Here is a 27388-nt window from a genome sequence, read left to right on the forward strand (position 1 = left end):
TCTAAGCTGACAGCAGATCTACTGTTGTCAGGGGGATTGTGTAATTCCCATGAGAACTGCTTTTGTACAGTCATGCTTTTCAGTGAGGGCAGCTCACACATACACTTCCTATACATGTAAAAAAAACGGCAAACTGCAAAAAAAAAACTTACCTGAAATTGTGGTAAATAGACAACTAAACGTGTGTCCGTACTCAGTGAACATCCTAAAAGCCTGATACGTGCTCTCTGTTTTATGCACTGCTGCATTTTTTTCATGTATTTGCGTAGTATGTGTCTATTTTTTGTATTTGCTGTTCTTAATGTATCCGTCTAGGCCGGGGCTACACAATTAGCCACGTTGGCTAAACTAGCACGTTTGATGAAATGTTAATCAATGTGCACTTTCCCTGACAAGCTAAACTGAATAGTAAAGTAAAGCAAGTAAAGCAGTAATGCCAAGGCTGCTCTGCAATGGTAGTGTTTCAGTATCTATTCACGGGAAGAGTGAATGGCACAGGCCTTGATGTTTTGTAGGACTTACTTGGGCAAGGCAGTGAAACGTATTCCACACAGAGCACCGGTGGCTATTCAGCTCAGCTCAAGTGATGTTTTTCAGTGCATATAAAACACTGGTACTTGTGTGAAAAGTATCTCCTATTCAAAGAATTTGACAGAGTTGTTAAGCCAGGTTATAAAAGTCTGCCTCCTCAAAGCCAGGCTGCTGTCTGTCTTCACATGTCATAGAATTTACAAACCAATGCTAACTATATGGAGAATACAGCACAACAAATAAAATATGCTTGACACATTACACGTATGTGCATGTTATTTTCTGTGTAAAAAAAGTACATACCGTGATCGTGATCAAAATTCCGATTCACTCTCTAGCAGGCTAAAACAGCAGTGAACGGTTATTTCAAAACTTATTTTGTGAAAACAAAGTGGAGTAACGGCTATTCAAAGAGAAATAGAACAGCAAGGACAAATTTGCATCAATTTTAAGCTTAGCTGAATATGATTGTCGTGCCCAAGAACACCATTTATCATCAGAGAACAAACTCCTCTTTCTAATTAGCATTCGAACGTGGCTGCGGCGCGCGCAAGCTTCCGGGCTTCTCTCTCTCTCTCTCTCCCAGAGCACCAGCACCGCGCAGCCCACGTAGACGTTGACTGTGTGGAGAGAGAGAGGGAGAGAGAGAGGGAGAGAGCTGCCAGTCTGAGGACTGTGGCCTCTCCGCGAGCAGGAGAGTGTGCGCGCTACCGGTAATGAGAGACAGGCTGATTCCAGGAGACCAGCGGCTCCGCGTTACCGCTGGCAACACTTCAGGTTCTCGGGCCCGTGTCAAGTGTGCACGTTGACCCGCCCACTAATCAGCAAACGCAGGCCCATTTCTTTTTTTTTACTGAATATGCATGAAAAATTTTGATTGCAGCAAATTCACAGAGAGCTCTCCTGCGACACTGTGCTCTGTGCTGTTTATACCTCATCAATGAATGAGTGAGTGTATGAATTAATTAATCGCTCATTCAATCAATAAATCAATCTATCAGTCAATCAATCAAGCTAAACGCAGTATGGTAAACTTGGTTATTCTTTATCGTATGGTATGGCAGTTCAATAAGGCCGCAACCACATGATTCAGCCTAAGCCCCATGTACAGGTGGGGGAAGGGAAGAAAGAGGGGGGGGATGTTGTTTACATGACCACCTGTATAAAATTTGGAACCCTGCTTAATAATAAAAATAAAATAAAAATTGAATTACCAAAAAAAAAAAAAGACGTCAATCAATCCATTAATGCACGCATTCAATGAAACTTTTATTCTTTACTATGACACCATCAAAAAGCACTGGAAAGAGTATGCTTTCCTGAGGCATTTGAAGAAACGAAATGATCAGAAACATTATGGCTAAAGCTGGAAAAATATTTCCCAATCCCAGACAAAAGGCAGTTGAGCGAGTGTAAAACAAAACAAGCAGCACAACAGAAACTGGAGGTAAACGCGGGTTCGCTGAGTTCACCGATGATTTGATCAGTACCTCCTGACGTGCAGGCAAATAGCACAATCAAACTGTTATATAATTTCATTGCACCTACTGTGTAGCTTATAATGTGGGAGCATTAATTTTCATAAACATGTTGATGGTTCCCCCTTGCCTTGGTCCTAACCTCACACTTCATCTGAACCGCAATCCTAAACCCTTGCTACTCAAATAACCGTGATGCTCACATATAGTGATTATGCAGTGCCTGTTATGTAGCGGTAATGGCTAACAAATGCAGTCGTTGTAGGCAGAGGCAAAATGCAGTGAATCACATTTGTTGATGCCTGATTTATATGAAACTGTGATCTCCGTCTTCATTATTTACTTAGGTGAACATTGTAACCTGGTATCTGTCCCAGGATCATATCGATGGCCCTTCTTTATCAGTAGATGGCAGCAGTGCGGCAATTGTGGGTGGATTGCAAGTTCAAATCCTGGCTGTGGCATTGCCCTTGAGCATGGTAATGAATCAGAAATGCTTCAGTACATGTCTAACTTATGTATGGATTGAATTAAAACTAAATAAAAAAAAATATATATATATATATATGGCATATAAGTAACCCTGGATAAAAAAGGTGTCCGCTATGAGAATTAATCACTTAACACAATGAATAATTTCTTACAATGACACGCATTGTTTGATCCTAGGTTGGGCATTAATGTAAAATGCTTGATTTAGCATCCACTCATTTTCCAGTGAGCAGATATTTCATTCCCAACCTTCATATCCTCCTTCTCTTGGCACCCCCGATCCATCAGTGTCAGCCGTCCAGGCCTGCTTTGAGCCCGTGAAACTGCAGCGAAGATAGCTCATGAAATGTAGATTCATTAGCTTACCTCTCCTGGAGTCCGCCCTGCTGTGGCTGAGCGCTTATCCAAAAACAATGCGCTTTCAATCCCTTTTGCATGGATTTCGCTGGGGCCGTTCAAATGTTTTATTTTTTATAAAGTCTTAGATTTGGTCACTGAAATTAATTACTGGGTGAGGGGGGGAAAAGGAATACTTAAGTTCAAGTTTGTTATTCAGTGTGTTAAGAACAGAGTGTTTTTGGGGTTTAATTAAAAAATTCAACAGTTACATTCAAGTTTTTCCTTTATTACACACGTCTCTGTGTTATCTCTGTGTATGCCTTTGTATTCCGCTGTGCACATTTTCCATAGTGAAAGTGTGGCTGCAGTGAAGTGTCCATGCCTGTGTCTCCTTATTAAAAATCTCCCATAACCAAGCGTATGATTTACATCAAGAGACCTATCTATTTGGGGGGGGGGGGGGGGGGGGGGGGGGGGGGGAGGAGTTTTCCTTTATTATACACATCCCTGTGTTATCTCTGTGTGTCCCTGTGTATTCCACTGCACATACTTGCCATAGTGAAAGTGTGGACGCAGTGGACAGTGGTAGCTTGCGTTGTAGTTGGCAACATGCTGCTGTAGACTGGTGGCCTTTGTTCACTATAATCAAACTGCCAAATGAGTGGATTCGTCACCTTTTTTTTTAAACCCAAAAATGAAGATCAATGGCTACTGAAATGAGGGCAGAATAAGACCAAAGACTTCTGTTAGACCCAATTTAATGTTCTGCGAAAAAGTTAAGATTCCCTGCTTTTTGTGTGTGAGAGAAAAAAAAAAGTAGAATGAGATAACTGTGTGACAGAAGTATATAAAATAGGAAATGACAGCTCTTTATACATGGTGCTTTTTCACACTGTTGGACAGGAAAATTGCAGATAATCGGCCTCTCATTAAAAGACGACAATCTTACACATTAGTGCTTGGAAGAACAAATAGGCTGATTGTTTCTGACAGCATCGTTGTTAGATTAAAAAAAAAAACCTCTTCCTCGTGTTTACACCCACGGTGTATCATTTCCATTCCCTGTTTCTGCCATTATCTTTCAGTCTGTATCATTAGACTAGATTAGACTCAACTTTATTGTCCACTTATGTGGAAATTTGTCCGTAGCATCACCGGGGTGTGGTCAAATTAAACCATTGTTTCTCTTATACTACTACTACTACTACCACCACTACTGTTACTACTGCTATTACTGCTCATACTACTATTACGACTGATGCTGCTACTACAACTGCTGTTGCTGTTGCTGCTGCTGCTGCTACTACTACTACTACTACTACTATTACTGCTGCTGCTGCTACTGCTATTATTACTAAAACTGCTACTACTAATACTATTACTGCTGCTGCTGCTATTACTGCTGCTGCTGGTGATACTATTACTACTACTATTAATACTAAAACTGCTAATACTAATACTACTATACAACTTCTGCCGCTACTACTACTACGTCTACTGTTGCTGCTGCTTCTAGTACTAATGCTGCTGCTGCTGCTGCTGCTGCTACTACTTAGTACTGCTACTACTTTTGCTGCTGCTACTACTACTACTTCTACTACTACTGCTACTTCTACTACTAGTACTACGAATATTACTACTACTGCTACTACTAGCTAGCTTGCTGTCATTGTTATTTCTTAGCAGACAGTTGTAGCAAAGTCTATATCATACAAAGCAGTATACTGTAAATCATCAAACACCACTGTTTTATTCTGGGTTTTCAGTAAGATGTGCATAGGATTTCTTTAAGATGCCCATCGTTTAAAACCAGAAGCGCTCTTTTTTTTGGCAACATAAATATGACTTACAAAAGCATTGGCTTGTAGTTTTTTCTTTTTATTTATTTATTTTTAACATCAGTAGTATCAGTATAATTAACTGTGCTCTGCATTTTTAGTGTTATCAGTGTATGTTCTAGCTTTGAGGCCGATGCCACAATCAAAGCTCTTTCAGTTATTCTATTCTATTCTATTCTGTTCTGTTGTGTTCTGTTGTGTTCTCTTCTGTTCTATTGAACTGTGCAGTTCCCTTATACTCCCTTATACTGGAGATAGACTCTTGGCCTTGTAATCAGTGGTAAATTTATTCACGGCATGCATGTGGCAGTAGATCAAATGAAGGGGCAGACCATATGCGTGGCCTTTGGAAAAAACTGTTTTATAATTAAACGGTAATAAAGTATTCTTTGATCTCTGAACCCCACTTTTCATGTGGCAATTAGAAGCAGGTAATTACTGATAAGCGGCGCAGTTCATTTTCCTCATTTAATCTTTGAGGGGGAAATGCCCATGCCTGTGTCTCCTTATTAAAAATCTCCCATAAACAGGCTTATGATTTACATCAAGAGACCCATCCATCTATTTTGGGGGGTGAAAAAATAGACAAATATTTCTTCAGGAAGCTCAGGCAAAAGCTTTTTGTCACACCTAATGGTGTTTTAAATTGAATTTGGTTGGTTTGTCTTTTTTTTTTTTTTTAAGTCACTTCTGGGGTGTGTTTTTAAAAAAACTCGGGAGGCTTAATTTACTCATGCCTGTAACAGCCCGTCTCTCATAAATGACAATTTTTTTTTTTACAATCAGAAGATACAGTAGATGATTGTGTGGCACAAAGCCATGCTGGGGTCTTTTGTGAAAGCACACATTCCCCAGAGCGGATGTATTTTTTTTGCGCTGACTCGGCATTCTGTACGTGCAGCTGTGTTCTTAAAACGTGAATCAACTAGCCTTTATCTTCCGAGGGCGTCCAGGCTTACCCGCCGAATTAATTATGAGTAGCTTACCGTACCAATTATCATTCAGCGTGTTTATCTAATTGGAGGCCATACTCAAAGTTTTCTACAAAAAAAAAAAAAAAAATTATTTTTGAAAACATACCTCTGGGAAGCCCATCGTGTCAATAGCCCCTAAAATCTCAGATTTAAAGCTTTAGCCCTGGGCTTTTATCTTTCACTTGAGTTATACATTAAAAAAGGCGCAATACCAGCAGATCTAGCAACTGCTCAGACACCACGGGCTGATTCTGCAACAAAGAAAGCAAACAAATCACTTTCCACCGAAAATTCTGCTAACCGTACAAGAACGAAACAGATCATTACATACACCTTTTCCTAGCTGAGAAAGGCGCTGGGGGAAAAAAAAAAAAAAACCTTTCCAAAAAGTTTCACAATGCAAAAGGGAAAAAATGTTGATTGGCTTACGACACGGTGAGATTGATATGAAACATGAGGAGCTTTGTAACTGTGCTCCAAATGTGTTTTGTGAACTTTGTCATAAACCAAGCTTTGATCAATGTTTTTTTTTTTTTTTTTTTACTGCAAAAGATATAGCCTTAATCAGAAGTCCTAATAAGGTCAAAATATTTGAAGTACTTTACCACTTTAGATCCTGTGGAACGTTGAAAATTTAACAGAACATCCATTTTAAAGAAACATCTATTTTCATCGGTATTCAGAGCAGAATTCATACGACCTTAGACGATAGTCGTAATTTTTCTCAACAGGTTTTTCGGAAAATTGTCAAGGATCTTCAGGAGTGTTTTTACATTTTCCCTGCGTTAAAGAGCATAAGCATTTCAGATATGCATTTCACCCAGGCCTGGTCTAATTAGGAACTGTGGAGCATAATCACTGGTAATGATTCGGATTCTGTGCGATACGGGCACTCCTGACAACCATCAATAAGTCAGGTGTCACACATTCCCTGGATTTATAAGGTGAAATGATGGCAGCAGTTGCATATTAATTCGATTGGTTTGTGGCCTGAAGGTAAAGCATAACCAGGGGCTGTTATGGTTTTTAGAGCGTAGATAGGAACTGGAGATGGTAGGAGGGGCCAGGCGGTGAAGCCTAGGAAGTAACGGGAAACAGCTTCTTCTGCACATGTCGAGGGCAAAGGAGCTTGGTGCCCATTGAAATCAAAATTCACATTTAAAATTTACATATTTTATTTTAAATGTACATATTTTATGAAATATTGCATATTTTTAACAATCTGCTTTTCATATGAAAGTTATATTACAATTGTTAATCGGGTTAATCTGGTTTTAAAATACCATCACAGAAGTTTTATTTCACCTTCAAAAGACTGATATATTCCCCATTCACTTTCATGGGAGCTCCAATGATTTGCACTCAACGTGCGCAAGTACAGTCATACCTCCAGGGCCTCACAAGCTTAAGTTAGCTTGAAGGCATGTTGTCCTGTCTAGTTAAATATGCAACCTCTATGGTTATAGCCCCCCTCTGACCGGGTCGTTTCCTGTCCTCAGTGGGAGAAGCTGATCCAGAAGCTGGAGGAAGAGAGAGCCCTGAGACTGGACAGGGAGAAGCACCTGCAGGAGGTCACGGAGGGGTCGGAGGTCGGCCGAGTGCAGATGGTATCGCTGCAGCAGCACTTCTCCAGGTATGTCGTGCTCTCGTGATCTCCTGCCCTACGCCTTCTGCTCTGTGCCCTATGCCCTCTACCCACTGTCCTCCCCTTCACGCACACACAGGGTGTCCCGCTGTGCCTTCCACTGGGCTGTGCTGGAGCTCACAGTACTGATGAGGGGACATGGGTGGCAGTGTGGCATAGTGGTTAGGGAACTGGGCTTATAACACAAAGGTTGCAGGTTCAATTCCCAGGTAGGTCACTGCTGTTGTACTCTTAAAGGAACACAATGCAGAATTTTTACCGTTTAACCCTGGTGGAAGAAGCCCAGGTGCAACAAAGCAAAGACAGATACAGGAAGTCACGCTAGATAGGATGCTCAATGCTAGCAATATAATGAAGGTGAAAATGATCTTATGTGAAGAAAAAATGCAGTATGTCCCATAAATATGGTAGATCAGGGCTACCCCACACTTTTCCTGGAGATGCATACCTGCTTATAATAATTCGCAGCTCAGGGAGATCTCTAGCTGTTCAATGAGTTTTGCTTTGATAGGGTTTGAGTGAAACCCTACACGAAGATGGATCTCCAGGAACAGGGTTGGGCAGCCCTGTGGTAAATGATCTAAAAGTAACAGGAAAATTTTCTTTTCTTTCATGACAGCGACAATGTTGTCACAGGGAAAAAAACGATTAAACAAAACAGGAACGGCATGCAGAATGAAACAATTGTCGGTCACCAGGTCATGGTTCAGCTATGTGCGAATAGTGCCTGGTTTGTATGGTTTGCCAGCTTCTGCTGAGAACTGACTCACTAATGTCCTGAGTTTGCATAGTTGCAGTGCCTCCAACATTCCAGTTTACCTATTGTTTCTTCATAGGTAGCGACAATGTTTATGAGGCAACAGCTCATGAATTAACATCATTAATGGATAGTAATTAAGGAAGAGATGGCAAATGGCATGAATTTAAATTTTCTTAATCAGCAGAGGCCCCGATTCATTATTCAAATAATGAGACGACGATTTGCGAACGTTTATTGAGAAGGAACTGTTGATGGAAAAATGGCATAATTGTATCCAGTGAGAACAGGTGGCAAATAAATTACATCAAAATGAATTAATGCTTAATCATTTAAAATGACAGCGTCGTGTAATACAAGCGCACAAACAATTATTCTGATTTAGCAAGCACTAAAAATGTGTTTTGCGAGTTGCACTATAAACTCATATTTTACATAAAACCATGGTTACCTGCGAAGGGCTGCCGTCTGCTGGTGTGATTTAGATGCGAAGTCCTGTTCGATTACGCTTTCTTCTGGAAGTAACGTACGGACATTGGCACTTTGATTTACAAGTCCATCCCAAGTGTCTGACTGACGTAATAAATTGGCCTTCTGCTCACTTCATTCTGTGTTGGCACAACTAATTTTATCCGTTTGTCACTTGAGTCATTATGAAGGCTTAGCCGACCTATTTCAAGCATTTGACATTTTTTAATATGTATGTGCTATTTGCAATTTGTAGTTCTGACATCATGCTTAACTGACAGCGAATCTCCTCCCATAGATATGGTGCCCAGGTGCGGTATACTGTCCCTGTTATCATTTGGGATGCCTGCTCAGTCATATAAATACATAAATATATTTTTTCTTGATTTGGCTCTGTACTCTACAATTTTAGATTTATAATAAAGCAATTCACATTGTGGCTAAAGTGCACATTCTGTGCTTTTATTAAAGGGTATTTTTTAAAATACATTTTGGTTTTACTATGTAGAAGTTACAGCAAAGGCCTTTTGGTGCTCTTGATGCACAGCAAAACTGCACACTCTGAACTGAACACAACAGAACACAAATGAAAGAGAAGCCAAACTGAGCCCGAGCTTTGCTGGGCCAACTGAAATGTATTGTTTTCTGTGACAAGAAATATCTCAGGTACTTTATGTTCTGAAAATTAAAATTGATTCCGGGGATTACGCTGTGCCTGGGGGGCTTTTGAGCCCTTGGAGAAATGATGACTCATAATAATATCTGGAGTTTTCATATTGCATTACTTTTCACAGTTGCTTATGTGAGGATGAATTAGTGCCTCGCGATGCGAGCGGCCGTTGGCTGTGCCTGTGTAATATCGCGTTATTTATTTGCTTCGCGTGCGTCTTTATTTCGGGTGACTTACGGCTGACATATTATTCATTTTGTACCGCCGCGTATTTACCGAAGGAATTCAAATAATTTATTCAAAGGAACGGCGGCAGTGAGCTGCCCTTTGAATCAGGTCTGCAGCCGTCTGGTGACACGTCAGATTCCTGCCCTGCTACTCGACAGACGCTGCCAAAAAATACTGCTCCATGAGAGAGAAGAGACCCGTTTAACTTTATTTTGACAAGTTCTAAATGACTGTTCATCCTTTTTTTTTTCTTATTTTTCCCCCTTTGAATTATTATGATTTTTTTGAACCTCTAAATAATCTTGTTTATTTTAAACTGCTAAACTGTAATTAATCTGCGTCTGCTGTTGGCAGAACATGCTGAGCAGTAGCCTACATATTTGTAATGAATAGGCAGAGTAGAATAATGGATGAGGAACTGGGATTGTGACTCAAAGGTTGCCAGATTCTCAGGTAGGACACTGCTGTTGTACCCTTAAGGAGGGTACTAGCCTGTATTGCTTCAGTGTGTCCTGCTGTCCAAATGGATACTGTGGGGAAAAAAGTTTTTGGTAACAAATTAATAAGGTCACGTGAATTGGCATTGACTAATGTAGTTGTTAACCTGAATTAATGATGTACAAATACATTAACAAAGCTGTACAGATTAACTTTTCAGTAATTAGTAGTTAACAACTACATTGGTAATGCCAATTCATGTGACCACATTGCGAAGTGTTACCAAGTTTTGTGAGTCGCTTCTGGATAAGAGCATCTGCTGAATTGCAGTAATGTTAGGAACAGCTTTACTGCAGTGCATTTCTTTTGTACAGTCACTTCAAAGTACAGCATGAAGGGATGGTGTCCTTCACTGTGAAGTCTGCCTTGAATGGTCACCCTTCTGGGTGGTGTGCTTCAGGACCCCACTGCGCGTGCGTGTTTATGTATCTTCTGAGTTGCGGTCACATGGTTCGCTGTCTGGAGGAGCAGGCTGTTAGCATTAACGAGCGGGTGCACCTACTAAAGTGGCCACCGAGTCTATAGCTCGCGTGTATTTTGTATGCGGCAGGAATACACGGTTCTCGCATAATGGCCTTGTCAGCTTTTTGACTACCGGAAATGATTCTGACTCTGGGGGTGGGGGGGGGAGGGGGTAGGGTAGGGGGTGGAGCGGGATGGGGGGGGTTCAAACTCAGCCCCCTAGCACTCAGCGAGGCGTGACATTAAGTAGGCCAATTTAGGATTGAGCCGATCGCGCCGCTCGAAATTAAAAAGGTGGCGTCGCGGGCGACTCCCGAGTCGCGTGCGCGGAGTCACGGAATTACGATCCGCGGCTGTGATGAGGGCGGCTTTCGTTTCGTGAACGTCTTTCGGATCAAGATCCATCAGGCGACGTGCCGTGCAGCGTGGTACTTTTTACCGATACTTCAGAGAATTGTATTCAAGCATTGATCAGCTGTATTAGTTTGAGCTGTGCTGTATACCTGTGTGCATATCTATCAAAACGAATGACTCCCTCAGTCATTCGCATTTCAGTCGGAAAAAGGTGATGTTTTTATTATTTATGCTCTTGTCACGGATCACCATATGTGGTCAGAGCAGGGTTCGAATTACACTCTTCGTGGCTTTTGGGGGGTCTGTGAGATCACAGACTGTGGGCCTCAGGTCTTTTCTGGGGGCTTAGCCCCCCTGCCCCCCCCCCCCCCCCCCCCCCCCCATAATTCAAACCCTGGGTTTGACTATGCATGAGAGACATGAGCAACAACAGCAGGCAGACCAGGAAATTAGTAGATAATTTATTTTCTTTTTTTTTGATGGATAAACTGTGCTGTTGCAGATATGCAGATACACCAAAGAAAATTTCTAAAAACAAGGATTAGGTAAAATGAGATGAAAGCAACAGAACATCAAAACAAGAACATCTGCTGAGGCTTCCATAGGAAGGAAACCAAAAAGACAACCAATCAGAGTGAAGCCAAAGGAGAAGCTGTCCAATCTGGGCATCTGCCTGGAGGCTCTGCCTCTTTATAAGCCTTTAGAGAATGGGAGCTGTTTGATGGAAGTCTTTGTCCAGGATGAATTCTTAACTAGAGGACGTTTTTGTTGGGAGTGAGGATGATAAGGCAGATGTACTGCACTGTAGATGGCTTATTGAGCTGTCTCTTTCAAACACACATTGCATTTGTACAGCATGTGATGTGGGCCTGTCACATTGCTAATCACAATGTTTATTTTTTATATGTTTTATAAGCTCGTATGGGCTGGGAACCACTAGATGCATGACACCATAATACATTCCATCCATCCATCCATCCATCCATCCATCCATCCATCCATCCATCCATCCATCCATCCATCCATCCATCCATCCATCCATCCATCCATCCATCCATCCATCCATCCATCCATCCATCCATCCATCCATCCATCCATCCATCCATCCATCCATCCATCCATCCATCCATCCATCCATCCATCCATCCATCCAGGAGTGTCCAGGGTTGGAGCAGCCAATTGTGAGATGCCACTTTAATTGTGAGATGCCCTTTCTGACAGTGCCCTCATTAATAAGATGTCTGTTCTGACAGTTTTTATTCTTTTTTTTTTTTTGCCCAGGACCACTGATTTTGCATTCTTTGTTTCTGGTAGTGTTGTTGTCATTTATTTTATTCAGGAAAGTGAATTTTGATGAGCTACACTCAAACTAAGGCTGTCATTTAATTCCACTTTTCATTTCACATTTAAAAAATAATATTGCATACTGATGGGGGAGTACATGGAGGACACTGAAGTACACGAGGTAACATTTTAAACCATAATAAGACGTCCATTAAAAGCGAGCACAGGTTGCATTAATGAGAGAAGGCCATATGTCTTCTCTCGGATAAAAATTAAACACAAATGCCATTCGTTATCATCGGAGTAAGAGCATTTCGTTTTTTGTAACACCTGCCACTGCAGCCTAATTACGGACCTCACAGAGAAATCAAACTGCTTGTCTGAAGCCTGCATCTGGTGCGAGCTTTTAATGAAACGAAAATTAGTCGTCCTTCCTTTCATCTGCTTGTATAAAATATCAATAAGGCAGATGAAAGCTACTGAAAGGAAATAGAGACCGAGAGATAAATGAATGAAAGTGTTTTGTGTTTTAAAAATCTATCGTTATTATTGTATGTACAGCGTACGTAATATTGTGTCTCTCTTCACTTGGGGATTCTAATGTTAGATGGAAATTATCTGATAAAACCACGAGAGAGAGAGAAAAAAAACGTGTAACTAGAGATTTTAATGTATTTTAGCATTGCGCTATTGATGTTGCATGTTTTGTTCTGAATCTCACAGAAACATACTAAAATGCAGCACGACTACTCAAAGTGTTTGTCGTATTTACTTACATAACAAAGGCCCGCATCCATCAGTGTTTTGCTTCCAGCCCTCCATTTAATAGACTAGAGGTAGGGTTTTCTATGAATTATGCTGAAAACATACTCTTCATAAGTGCTATTAAACAGGCTGAAGATTGACATTGCGCTGCCAATGCTGTTATTGTGCTCTTCAGCGGCAAGGTATTCAGCCTTGTTTCATTGAATATCCAGCTGAATAAACAGACTCCATGTTAAGAAGAAAATAAAATAAACACGATGCGAGCGGTGAAAGCAATCCTAGACGAAGGTATCCGCCAAATAATTAAATAACGCAATTATGCAAGTCAAAGCGGCGATGCATAATGCAGTAAGGAATGCCAGTGAAGTAGGTCGAAAATGACATTCAACGACACCCGGCGCTTATTCGGTGTACAAGAGGCTCATTTATATTTCATGGCCGTGACTTGAGAAATACGTCTGATTCTGTTCAGCCCGTCGGCTCCCTGATCTAACCCCGCTGCCCTGTTGCAGCGCGTCTCCTGAGTGTCGGCGCAATCTGTTGCTTCAGTAGCCCGTGACACTTTTAACGGTGCCCGGTCGCGCGCTAATGGCGCGGACGCGGTACTGTTATCCGCGGATAAGCGCCAATCTCCTAGTGGCCGGTATCCTTCATCACCAAACAACCCTAGTCCCGGGGACAGTCGCTGTGGGGGAAGTGACGCTTACGTGTGATTAGGGCCCGTGGTGCGGGAGCTCTCCTGATAGATGCTTCAATCCGCAAAAAATTCTGTCACTAGGTGGTCTCAATCGGTACTCTGGGCCAGTCTTTGAATCGCTGTGAATTTCCCATGTTTGGTTTCTCTGTCGCATTAAGTTTTGTCACATGACTTCATGTTAACCGGAGAGCTCGCTGAGGTGTGGTAGATGAAGGTGGTTGTGCATGGTGGCTCACTAATAGATTTGTCAGATGTTGGCACCTATAGAAGACAACACAGATATATTTCATTTACACATTTTCAGAGAGAATTTCTACAGGCAGGCAGACTCTGTTCCAGTTCCCACTGTTCGGTACAGAAATCATTGAACTTGAACATTCTGTTCCTGTCAGCACAGAACAAGGCAATATGAAGAGACACACACACACACACACTGCATATGCCATTGCTCTTGGCCCATGAAAGTAGAAGTTACTGTGATAATTATGTATATTATTGAGCTGGGTGGCTGCCTGCCTTGTTGTAACTCAAAGATCTATCCAAAATGAAGTTTCATATAACTGTCTATATATACATATGAATGAGAGTTTCTCATTATTTTTCTCATAAAAGAATTGTGCTTTGAAACAAGTTCATTTATTAGTTTTAACACTTGTCGTTTGCCGAAGGGATATAATAATTGCGACTTACAAATTAAGGTTTGTAATGATGTGATAATTAACTTGTGTATTTAACAAAGCACTCAGAAAGAAAATTTCACGCGATGCTTTCTGTCGGAGTATCAGTGTGAGAAAACACCAGTGAAGCATGAGATAAACAGTGTTGTTTCTGTCAGCGTTCAGACAAAGAACACCAAATCTGTCATGGCAGGGAGAAAATCGAGAGTGACAGCACATTAACAATAATTAAAATCAGTTAATTTAAGCCTTCTGATTTTAGTTGTCATGCAACTGCCCAGCTCTTGAAAATGATATGGCAACGTCCCCCTACCCCCCCCCCCCCCCCCCAATAAAAAAAAATGAAAAAAGGAAACGATAAATTACAGTATGAAGGATAAATTACGGTTTTAAAAAAAACATAACCTGCTCTGCTTTGGTAAATCTGTTTGTGCCATTCACTCTCACAATCATAATGTTAATTCCATTCCACCATGGACTCTCCCATTCCCCCCATTTGTTTCCTTTGGCCTTCCTGGCCAGCGTACAGTACGTTTAAAAAAAAAAAAAAAAGATTTTTAAAATTTTTTTTTAGCACATCTGCCCTGTCGGTGGATTAACGTACTTAACACAAGGGGGGGGGGGGGGGGGTGTTAGCAGTCTGTGCCGGGCCGTGGCGGGAGCAGATGGAAGTTTCCACGCGGTCACTTTGATTAGGAGCTCACGGGCTGCTGGGAAACCTCGTCGCCGTGCCGACGACGCTGCGGCCCGTTGGTCCGTCGCCCCGCTAAACGCAACCTCTCTCTCTCTCTCTCTCTCTCTCTCTCTCTCTCTCACCCACCTGTCGGATTCCCCCTTAGTCCCCCCCGGCGTGGAACTTCGATGCACTCGCTCATCAATTTCAGTCGTCCTGCGACGTGAATGATTAGCACGCTCTCCCGGCCAGGAGTCCCGGGGAGCGCTCTCGTGGATCTTTTCGAATGTATCATTCGAAAGATTATTTCAGATGTGTGCTGGAACTAATTGGGTAAGCAAGCTTGCTCAGCCTGAAGGGGTGCGGCGCGGGGGGGGGGGGGGGAATCTGTACTTTTTTCCTGACTCTGATATTGAGTGAGAGGTCCATGCTGTGTCTGTGGAAAGAAATGAAGTAAATGACTCGGCATGCGAGGAAGCTCTAGCCCCACAGAGATGCCTCTGCAATAACATTTTAAATTATGGGAGAAAAATTTTAATTTAGCTCATCAACATAAACCACCTTCGGCCATGAAAGAACTCGCACACAAATACATCTGATTGACTGGATTCATGCTCAGAAAGCCAATTACATATTCAGCTTTAATAAAGCTATTATAGGATTGCTCAGTTATTACACAGAATTATTAAACAAGTAACTAACTGTCTAGTGCTTCAGTGTGTTTTTAACTTTTAATTTCTGCACATAGTCAACTGTTTGACTAGCTGTATTGATTGGACAGACTGATAACCGATCAGTAAAAGCACTAGTGTTAGTATGGCAAGCTGAGCTTTTTCAAGTGGATTTTCAACCGCAACAAGAACATTCTCTGTTCTGTTCTCCTAGATGTGTGCTTAAACAGTCCCAGATTCCATATGCTTTTAGGGTGCATGTAATCGCCCCCCTTGGTCCCTGCCCCCCCCCCCCCCCCCCCCCAACTCTGCACAGCCGAGGAGGGCCCCCCCCCCGAGCGTCACATGACCTTGTTTCGGCTCAGGGAAGCCCTTGGAACTGTGCCGCGCCAGCCTCTAAACTCCAGGATTAGCCCGTCTCTCTCTCTGCCCTGGGAAGTAGGTCAATCTGAGCGGAAAATCCGGATGTTGACGGGAACGCCGCGGCAGAGGGATCCCAACCTTGTGTACGCGCGCACACACACACCGCGGGGCGGGGTCTTCCTCGAACCGCGCGCGGCACTCGGCGAGGAAGAGTGTGTGTCTGAGACGGGAAGAGGAGCCTTTCGTCTTTACAGCTCCTACCTGGAATTCAGTCATTTTTGTGGAGGAGGAAGTGGAGGAGGAGGAGGAGGAGGAGGAGGAGGAAGGGTGGGGTGGTGTTGTCAGCCAGGTGGCTGGTCGGAGTGGCAGTAGGGCGGCAGAGTTCCTCAGGAGCGATGGAGAGGTCGTATGCGGCTACCCTCGAGCTCCAGGTAGTGAGGCTAGACTAGACCTGGGGCCTAAACGTCAAACAGGATGTCCCGGGAGTCAACGGGGCACAGGAGCTGCCAGAGGGTCTCGTTTGGAGGCTTCTATAATGGGCTGAAGATGAAAGAAGCAGTGCACAGGTACACCTCCCACCCCCACTTGTATCCCCCGGCCACTCCCCCCCCCCCCACCTCCCCCAGCCTGCCTCCTTTCATCCCCACCCCACTGTGTACTCTAAACTCGTTATTTCAACCCACTGGTCTAAAATGCACCCATTTTCACAGTAACCACTTTAAAGGTGGATGATCTGAAGAAGGACGCGTGTTGTTTTCTGTTTGCCTGTCCAGCTTGCTGCAGAATATATTACCTCGCATTGAAATGCAACGTGCGAATGTGCGAATTGCGTTCGTGGTGTAATTTGGGGGAAATTGCGGTGAAGGCTGCGGGGAAACTTATGATTGCATGAATGACAATGATGGATGGTGATGATACTGATTACAATGATGATGGCAATTAGGTTTCCATTACCAGCACAATGGAAGTTCTAACTAGTGTAAGTAAGAAAGTCTAGGTTTTATTTATTTATTTGTTTATTTATTTATTTATTTGCTTTTCTTTGCACTCTGTGAATTTCAGACTTTTCTACTGCTCTCACATAAACGTCCGAGATACAACTTTAAGGCTTTTTGAGCATTTGGAATTTACGAGGGGATCTGTCGATACTGAATACGCCGCAGTGCCCGTGCACGAGAAGAAGCGTGTTCCGCTCATTGCTTTGCGCGTGTCCCGCGAACCGTGGCGCCGAACCGGCGCTGATGGTCTGGAAACGCGCCCTGCGATTTTGGCTCTGTTTAAAGATCAGCGTCCCGCCTCTGATCAAACGCCCTCTGTTTCCCGACGTCGGTAACGGTTTAATTAGGGGAGAGAGAGCGGAGAGCGGCGTCCCGGGGAGGCAGCTGCGGAGGTAATTTAGCGGGTGCGAGGCGAGGCGAGCCAACGCAGCCAACCGCCGCCGACGCCGACGCCGCACCGCCACATCTGGTGTCTTATTGTCGGGAGCTGGGACTCATTTGGAGCCCCCTTTTTGAAGCCGCCTTGCTGTCGTGGCGATCAGTGAAACGGACAGCAGGTAGTCTCTATGAGCTGCATTCATTCATGTAGGTCAGCTGACTAAGGCTCTTTTTTCCCCGCTCTGTCCGTCAGCATAAGCGCACTACCCGTTTACTTTTTGAAAATCTGAGAAACTTGTTTTTCTCGATTTGAACGCAGCGTTACGGTTTCTGTGATAGTAGACAGTAGATAGTAGTTTTTTGTTCTGTAAGTAGAAGTAGTCGTTTTTTTTTCTTTTCTAAATTCATTTTTATCTGAATTTGAATCTGAGCTGAATATGCAGTTAAATGTGCTGAAGGATATTTACGGTACGTGTCATTTGACCAGCCCGTAGGCGCTTGGCTAAGTAAACACACTAAAAATAGGTGTGAGGTAATAGGATGACAGCTTTTCTTCCTGCAGTTCCGCTCTTTTATAAAGCCACATATAAACCTGCCGTCGGAAGGTTTGTCTGCTCCAGGGTTCGCCGGTGTTTGTTAGCTCAGCTGTAGCCCCCCCCCCCCCCCCCCCCCCCCCATGACAGAACATTTGGAGAATTTTCTCCAGAGGGTGGATTGGATTCCGGAGTTGTGTGTGTGTGTGTGTGTGTGCGCATTTTTTAATGAAGGTTGCCAGCAGGCCCGCAAGACAGAGTTCCAGGAAAAGAAGAAAAAAAAAAATTAGTTGCTTCTGGAAGTACATGTAGGTTGGGCGCATATGGGCAGACCTGTCAGACGGGGGGAAAGACAGTCGCGTTATGAGAGAGAGCGGAAGCTAGTCTTCTACCTTTTTTACCGGGGATGGTAAGGCTAATTCCTGTGGCAGGTAAAGCAGACCGTTCCCACCACAGCCTCTCACACACATGTCAGATCTCCGGGTATTAAGGGACTGTGCGGGGGGGCGGGGGGGGGGGCAATTAAAAACTCGGGAGTCCACCGAGCGGTAACGTGCACAGATGCACTGACCCCCTCTTCCTCTGTTAAGCTTACTGTTATAGTCCTTTTTGGGATCAGCGAACGAGGTCAGATTATGGCTTTCTATGAAAGTAGGTCACCCGCTAACGCCCCGCCGCTAACGTGGCTTGTTCAGAGGGCATTTGCTACACCGCGCGCACGTAGCCTGCAGCAGGAACATGTATAGAATAGCCAGTGACCGTATGAGTGGTGCATATAGATTGGCTTTGTCCAGGGCCTTTGATGAGAATAATTAAATGACATCGTTGCACGCGCATGGGATGTGCAAACATGCGTGCGCATTCGCGTGCACAGAATGCATGACTGGTGTGGAAAGAATGGATCAGTGTATTGATCCAGTCTGTTGAGTTTCAGATGTCCTCTAGGCATCTGTGAGGGTTATGAATGAGGAAACGTAACCTGTATGGGTTATGAATGGGTAGACAACCTGTGTGGGTTATGAATAAGGAAACATAACCTGTGTGGGTTATGAATAAGGAAAAATAACTTGTGTGGGTTATGAATAAGGAAACAAAACCTGTGTAAGTTATGAATAAGAAAACATAACCTGTCTGGGTTATGAATAAGGAAACATAACCTGCGTAAGTTATGAATGAAGGCACATTACCTGTGAGGGTTATGAATGAGAACACACATCTATACACACTGAATGTACAGAGCAGTGAGCTTTACCACTCCAACTCCCTCAGATTGGACTGATCCGTAGCACCAGACAAAAAACACAAACACAAAAAAACACTGTCTACATAAAACATGAAACATCTCAACCTAGGAACCTGCCCCCCCCCCCCCTCCTACAGAATTAGAGACAGGGTGTCTTACCCTGAATGGACAGTCACTGTTTTATCTGAGGGTTTCCTCTGTCATGTGGGTCTCATTCAGAGGTCAGAGGTCGGCCGGGAAAAGCCGGTGGTCACCCACTTGGAAACGTGTAATGCTACTCTGCGCTAACATGCGTGACAGTCCCTCCCAGGGTTTCACAGCTTTCTTTCACACAAAGCCAGGTTTTGAAAAAGCACATTTGAAACAAAATCGGATGGGTTTCCTGCGGCCGGAGCACTGCTTCTGTGCAGCCGAACGAAAGAGGAGCGGCCAAAAATCTCCGCTCCGGGGAAACCCGGGAAGCGGTGTGGAGTGCATGTTGAGAAAAAAAGCGAGAGAGCAAAAGGTTTACCTGACTGGCTGTCGCGCACCTTTAAAGTCACTGGAGGGGAATTCTGGAAGAATAAGAATAAGGATACTTTAAATTTGCTGAGTTGTCGCGACGCATCTGGGAGTCTGATGACGGTAAGGCGATAATATTTATCCGTCAACGTGTGGGAATGACAGGATGACGGAGTTCAGGAATGCCTCACTATGTTTTGACAGTTTTATTTTTATTTTTTTAAATGCAATGCTATCTGAACTGATCCATAAATATGGGGTAAGCTGAGGTGAGCCTTGATGATAGAGTTCTAAGCTCTCTCATCAAGCTCTCTCTCTCTAGGGTTGCCTAGCAGACTGAGATTAGATACACCGATCAGCCACAACATTAAAAACCACCTGCCTAATATTGTGTAGGTCCCCCTCGTGCCGCCAAAGCAGCTCTGACCCGTCGAGGCATGGACTCCACCTCTGAAGGTGTCCTCTGGTATATTTAGATTTCTGTGTATATTTGTATCTACTGTATATTTGTATCTGATATTTTGTATTTACTGTAAATTTGTATCTGATTGTGTTACTTTGTTGTCTTTGCTGCAACAGTGCAAATTCCCCCCAGGGATCAATAAAGTACACTACTACTACTACCACTACTACTACTTATTACATTATTAGTGTTTATTACATAACAAATTTGAAATTGATTACATTATTGGGAGTTATTACACTATCGGTAGTTTATTACATTATTAGTTGCTACAGGGCTATAAAAAGCTAAGATATTGTTAGAGGGTGAATTATTTCCACGTGATTTAAAAAAAACTCTTGATGGGTCAGAGCTGTTTTGGCGGCACGAGGGGGACCTACACAATATTAGGCAGGTGGTTTTAATGTTGTGGCTGATCGGTGTGCAAGTCTGCTAATTATTCTCCCTGGCCTGCTGTCCGCACAAATACCAGCAGGGCGGCGCTACCGTCGGCCCGTGGAAGTGGCACGCCTGGATCCCCCCCCCCCCCCCTCTTCTCGGATATACTGTTTCGCGTCATTGATGGCATCATACGCACTGCGCTCAATCAGTGTTAATTCGTTTCGTGCGTTTATTCGCGGTTGGGCTGCGGCCCTGCGTCTCGCCGTTTAGGCCTGAAACATCACGAGGCGCGATTGTCCTTTATTTGTCTTCATTTCCGAAATCATCTGGAGTGTCGGTCTTCTCGCAGACGAGTGCAATCTGTCACGGCGTGCCGGCTAAACTGCGCTGGAAGGGAAGACTCAATTAGGGGATGGTAAACAATGAGCACCCAATTAGGCCGCTGCGGCGTGGTAACGGAGTCTAATGCTGTCCCGCTCACGGAGGCATATGTCTGTTATCTGTATCGTTGCTTCGCTCGGTTCGCTGATGACCTTTCTGCATGGGTGCCGGTTAGACAGACTTGTCCGTGTGCAGCCGGCTCGATTGCAAATGACGCGTCCTTCCCATTAATTCGCCCTGGGTGAACGATCGTGTTGCTGTTTACAATTAATTTAGGTATTCTCACTGCGGCGCGGAACGTGCCTGCTTAATCAGAATTATAGCGCCTGATTAGGAGACCGTTGTAAATGCAGTGTTTATGCGAGTCGCCGTTTGCTGTGATTCGTAGAACTCTGAAGCTAACTACAGCCTGATGTTAGAACATCGGGCTGTACATCTTCACTCATAAACGTTGTTTACCAGTGCATGCAAATAGGATGGACGATTATACTGCTTTAGAAAAAACTGTCCACATGAGCGATTCAATTTGGTTGATTAAAATGGAAAATAAAGAACTTGAATGTTAAAAATGCCACCCGCTCAGCTGAGGAGGCAGTTCTGTGTGTAGTAGGGCTGGCACCATTTGCACAAGTAAATGGGGGCTCCCCAGCAACATTTAGAAAAACAATTTAATCGGAAAATCTGAAATCTTTTCCGGTTGAAAGATCTCAACTTTTTTGGAAATAAAAAAAAAAAATTACGACATCAAGAACTTATTTATACATCTGATTTTATTGCAGCCTTCGGGGAAAGATAACCTAATTTTGTGCTGGAGTTTAACTTTAACAGAAAATTCAGAACCAGCCAAGTGTTTTTAATCAGGCTCTGTAAAAGACACACGTCTGCTGCAAGCCCACATTCCATCAGGAAGTCGGCATACGAGGTCAGGGGGGGTCAAACCCCCTAATGCGTCCGGATTCAAAGTCCTGGCCTCTCACCGTGGGACCCTACCCCCCCCCTTGTCTGATGGATTTAACATGGGTCGCATCGCCCAGGGGGTCCTTTTTTTGATCCACGGCCTACTCTGCCAGACCAGAATCCCGGGGTCAGGAGCGACAGGGCGTTTGACGTAACTCAAACCCCCCGCAGATTCAAACGAGCGAACAGAACGGGAACCTACACGTGCGGTTGTTCCGCGCCGGCGGTGGGACCAGACAATGCCGTCCGTCGACGTCGACGCCGCTCGTGCGCGCTTTGTTCCCGACCGGCCCCGTTTGGAGTTGAGGCCCGCGTTACCGCTCTGCGGGGGCGGCTGCTGCTGCGGCGGCGGCGGCTGCGCGGAATGCGGGCGCTTAGCAACCGAATCGAGGGAGACGCGCGCCGTGTTCGTCACGTCGTTTTTGAGGAACGCCGCCGTCGACAGAAACGGACGACGAGGCCGCTGGGGGTGAGTGGCTTCCTTTTGAATTCTGCATCGCGCCGAAAAGCTGTGTCTCGGTGACTGTTTCTCCGGCTCCCCGGTGGAATCAGAGTCCCCCCCAGAATTACGTTATGGCGACCCATTCGAAATGCTTCGTTGTCCCAGGCAGGTCGCGTGCAGTCTGCACGGAAGAGAACGCATATAACTGGAGGTTTTAATAACACGACGCAGAAAATCGTCTCGCCACAAAGCCTGACGTTTGAGAGCGGTAACGTTGGCTGTGATTGGTCCAGGCCTTTATCAGGCAGATTAAGGGGAGAATTCGTCGGGGGTCGCGGGTCGGCCTCGTCCCTTAACACCCCGTAATCAAATGACTCCTCAAAATGGCCTCTTCCAACTGCCAACGGCATTTGAATTCATTTTCTCCACACTGCGTTGCTCTAAATGAAAGGTGAATCCTGTTTGACCGTGTGTCTGCGACTCATACCTGGGGGGCGTGAAATAGACTGGAGACTTAATTACCCTTCCTGTCAGCTTACAGTCACGACTGAAATTCAGATTTTCTAATTCATGGTGTTTGCTGTAGAAAGACTGTTCCTTCCATCTCTGCTTGGGTTTCAGTACCAGCCAAGTAGCATGAAATATGAAACACGGACTTTTTTCTTTTTTTTGTTATTGACACGAAGGGCATCTGTGGTGGAACCGTTTCCATTATTTGGCCTTGTAAGGGCCATTAAACTTGTTTATCTTAATTAGAGAAGGACGTTTAGCTTAATTTGCCTTGCAAAGTCAGTGTTATTAAGATTAACATTTTTCGAAGTGGTTTTACACGTGTCAGGATGATCAGGGCAGACCGTCTGTTGGATTTGCCTGCAGCTGTCTGGCACTTGTTTTTTGAGCTGAAAATAATGATGCATTTGGCAAGGCTGTGGCAGCCGATGGAATCTAGCCAGGTCAGTGAAACAAAAAAAACTCGATTCCTTTTCAAGTTTGATCCACATTGACTGATGGCCTTTGAAGGTGGTTTTTGTGGTCACTGGGCGAATATAGTAATATTAATGGCATTCATTCGCTTTGGGTCTTGTTAAATTCATGTTGTTTTTTTTGTTGATGTTTTATTTTTTGTACAGTGTTTTCGATTATCTCCAGTGGCAACTACTCTCATGAACTCATAAACCTGAGGATTTGTTTTCTTCAAAAACAAAAACAGCAGCAAAAGAGCCAAGGTATTTTCCTATTTTTACAATGACCATTCATCATGATTGGTCAGAGAAATACCCTGGAAAATACCATATATTACACCAGTTGCAGTGCGAATTGAACCCTTTGAAATGGTTTACATTTTTCATTGGTCTTATTACTGTGCGCTGACTGTTTGGAAGATTTTTCTTCCAATCTTGGATTTAATTCTGAAACATATTGAATATTCACCTTATAAGTAAACACTGGAAAGCATTAAAAAAACTTAAAATGACTCCTCATCATAACTCAACTGGTATTTCTTATAATAAATAGCTTCAGAAATTTGTTACAATTTAGGAGCAGCGCGCCATCAAATTGTGATTATTCGGAAGGTAATTGTCCGTGACAGTCTTATTTGCAAGGTTCCAGTTCGGAAATCACAGAAGAAATGTGCAGAGAATTAATTGAAACTTTTGCCATTTGCAGGCAAAACCCTGATATGACAGACAAGGCTGCCAGTCTGTCTGCCAGTCTGCCAGAAATAACATAACATCACATAACATAATGACGAGAACAGGCCATTCAGCCCAACAACGCTTGCCATTTTCCTGACTAAATTAGTACTCTGATTACCTACAGACTAGATAGCATCAAACACCATTTCAAGCCTAGTCTTGAAAATCCCCCGAGTTTCTGACTCCACTATATGACCTGGCAGGGGATTACACACATTGACTACTCTCTGCGTGAAAAAAATTCTTCCTAATTTCTGTACGACATAGCTCAGGAGGTAAGACCGATTGTCTGGCAGTCGGAGGGTTGCCGGTTCAAACCCCGCCCTGGGTGTGTCGAAGTGTCCTTGAGCAAGACACCTAACCCCTAACTGCTCTGGCGAATGAGAGGCATCAATTGTAAAGCGCTTTGGATAAAAGCGCTATATAAATGCAGTCCATTTACCATTTACCATGTACGGAATTTACCTTTTGCTAATTTACCGTTTATGTCCCCTCGACGACACGGTTCTCCTGGATACCGACAGGCTTCGTGTTGTGGCCTGTAAATTCTTAGAAATGTGATTTGACCAGACGGGAGGTACTTGAGGTACTGTAGTGTTTTTTATTTTTTTTTATTTAAAAAAGGCACTGCAGTCAGCTAGAAAGTCAGGACGCTAGAACTGCTCACGTCAACACAGATTCCGTGCGCTGGCTTCAGCTCGAGCCTCCTGAAACGGGCCAGCGTGCTCTCTGTCCGTCAGCGTGTCAAAACATTTCACCAAATGTTTTGGCTTTTTAAAGACGTACGCTCATCGAGTTTACATAGCAGAGCCGTTTGGGTGACGAGAGAGAGCTAACACACCGTGCCAATGACAGCTGTTTCCCCTTACTGCTCCGCTCAGCCAGTCTATGGGAGACCTTTATCCTCAGCCCTGCCTGTTGCTAGTAAAACCAGGCTAACAAGCCAAACTGCTAATCATCTGCAATCTATAATGAAGCAATAAAGTAACCACTGGCTTGTCACTGGCCAAGGGAGGCTTTGCTGCCTTTACATCACTGTACTAATGCCAGGTTGAAATGAACAGGATGCTAGTAGATGCTGAGCTTAAGCCATTGTTTCAGGCTGGATCATTGCAGATGTATTTATGCCTTTACAAGCTTCTAGGTGTCCATTTTGCTCGTTAAGTGCTGAACGGGGACTCCAGTGACGTTTAACTGCTCAGTGTGTTTGGTCATCCGTGGGGAAAATTCTTACCACCTGGAGTTATAGTGGCAGTGCACTTTGAACCTTCACATGTCACAGATCAGACTCACTAAAATATAATGACTCCTGCCCCCCCCCCCCCCCAGGGGATTATGGGAAAGATGAAAGCCTCCACAGTGGTGCTTTGAGGTTGCCTACACATGAACATGCCCCCCCCCCCCATTTTAACTGAGGTCATTCATTGTTTGTTGTGTCTCCCCCCCCATGTGCCATGACTTGTTTTTAAAAAGGAATCTATTATCACCTATTTTTCTGAGAAAAAAAAAGATCAGCATTATCAATGATTGCCTTCAACTTTTTTTTTTTTTTTTTAAATATTAAAAAAAAAATAATTTTGCCTTTACGATACACTACACTGCTGTTCATTGTGAACTAGAGATGTGCCTGTCCTCCAGTTAGGGCTTGCATCACGTTTTTTGGAACGAATGTTACCGAAGGAATCCTAGCTGGCTCAGACTCTGACTGCCTGCCATGTTTTTCCCCTCCCCTCTGAGGTCAAAAATCATTAAATTATGCTTAGATTACAATTTAACAATTATGTAAACAGTTGTGCGGCAAACGACTCCTGGAACAGTGTGTTCGGGCCACACAAATGTCACACCTTCCAAATGCATATTTTGTCCTCTAGGTTTTGCAATTCATTTGGCAAGTTTTATTTTATAAAAATGTTTTTTTTTTTTCTTGTGTGGTACACGTGAGTGAGTATGAGTATGAGCTGAGCTGTGGGGAGGGCCTCCCCCCCCCCCCCCCCCCCTCCCCGCCCCCCCCCTCTTTTGAGGACAACGAGAAGGAAAAAGTGAATCTGAAACGGACTCAATGGCAATTAAGAGGAGCACTTCAGCAGAAGTCGCGTCTGTCTCTCGTTGGCCCCAGGTGCTTGCTGGGAAGGCGAGATTGTGGACGGCGCCCGCTCGGCTGACAGATGGCGCGGCTGTCGCCGTGCAACGGTGTCGGCGCGAGGTTCCGCGCGCACGTCGGGTGGAAAATTTAAAAAAAAAAAAAAAAACGGAACAAGGGAAATTATACAAACATCACTGAGCCTGTTAAAAATTATATTCACTGTGACTTCAGCGCAGGAAAAAAAAACAGGCTACGCTGAAAAGCCGGTTTAAAATAAGGAAATTAGCGCAAATGTAGAATGATGGCAATTTGGAAAAGGTTTCTAAGAAATAAAGACACAGTGGCTGAGAAACTATTATAAAAACTGTTTTTTTCCTTCCCCCCACACTTACACATTTTTTGTCTTGTGGCTTAAACTGATCACTGTTGCATAGTAATGCAATGCTATTTGGGTATAATGACTTTAGAAGATTCTGGCTGTCACTCTGGATATATCTGGCAAGGTAATTATGTCGAAAGGCTGTGTTTGCACACCTAGTATTTGCAGAAATGGTGCTTATAGAAATATAAATATATGTGGTATAACAGTGTAAAGCCATGCTGCTGTACACCTGCTCTTACCAAATCTGAAATTGTATTGCTGACATTTCAGTCCAGGGAATTCATCTGAGCATGGAAAGCCAAGGAAACGGCAAATGCGTTGTTTCCATTCCGTGAGAAGACGCTCTTTATACCAGGTTCACCACTACAGTGCGTCAGTCACGTCTATGTTTGCCTTTACTGAAGTTTTTCAGAGCATTCTAGAAGGTCACCTTCTTACTGTATTCAACAGAGGTGGCTTAAACGTGACACAAGCACGTGGGTAAAAACTTGTACAGACACGGGTCTTTTTTTTCTTGTGTGGCCTCAGTCACCAAACGCTGATATAGGAATCTTAATTGCTCAAGCCTTCTCATGGCCTCTAAAGCAGGCCTGGTTTAGTTCCTTAGAGCTGCTGAGGAGTGCTTCTGAAAGGATACAGTGCCTGCAAGGGTTTCATTCAAAGCAGGCATCTGACCACCTGTATCAACTGATGGTCAACTTAACTGAACCAGATGGCTTCCTTCGCCAGTTCTGGGAGCTTTGTTGATTCCAGGAGAGCCTGAAGGCCTTGCTGGACTGTGGCTCCCTGGGAAGGGTGAATAGGGCCGCTGGTCTGTGCTGCTGGTTCTGATCGATGGTCTGTGCTGCTGATTCTGATCGATGGTCTGTGCTGCTGGTTCTGATCGATGGTCTGTGCTGCTGGTGCTGATCGATGGTCTGTGCTGCTGGTGCTGATCGATGGTCTGTGCTGCTAGGTTCTGATCGATGGTCTGTGCTGCTGGTTCTGATCGATGGTCTGTGCCGCTGGTTCTGATCGATGGTCTGTGCCGCTGGTTCTGATCGATGGTCTGTGCCGCTGGTTCTGATCGATGGTCTGTGCTGCTG

The 27388-nt window shown here is 44.0% G+C and overlaps 1 protein-coding gene across 5 annotated transcripts in view; it reads left to right on the forward strand.

The window, feature by feature from the left end:
• Positions 1–27388, forward strand: part of LOC118222531 (nck-associated protein 5-like) — a 153458-nt gene that overhangs the window by 68902 nt on the left and 57168 nt on the right. For all 5 annotated transcript variants that reach the window (XM_035408186.1, XM_035408187.1, XM_035408184.1 and 2 more), the window contains one exon: positions 7152–7285. In XM_035408186.1, coding sequence (XP_035264077.1) covers positions 7152–7285 — 134 coding nt within the window. The remainder of the gene's footprint in view (positions 1–7151; positions 7286–27388) is intronic.

This window comes from Anguilla anguilla, chromosome 3, assembly GCF_013347855.1.
Source record: "Anguilla anguilla isolate fAngAng1 chromosome 3, fAngAng1.pri, whole genome shotgun sequence".
In the NCBI taxonomy this organism is placed as follows: Eukaryota; Metazoa; Chordata; class Actinopteri; order Anguilliformes; family Anguillidae; genus Anguilla; species Anguilla anguilla.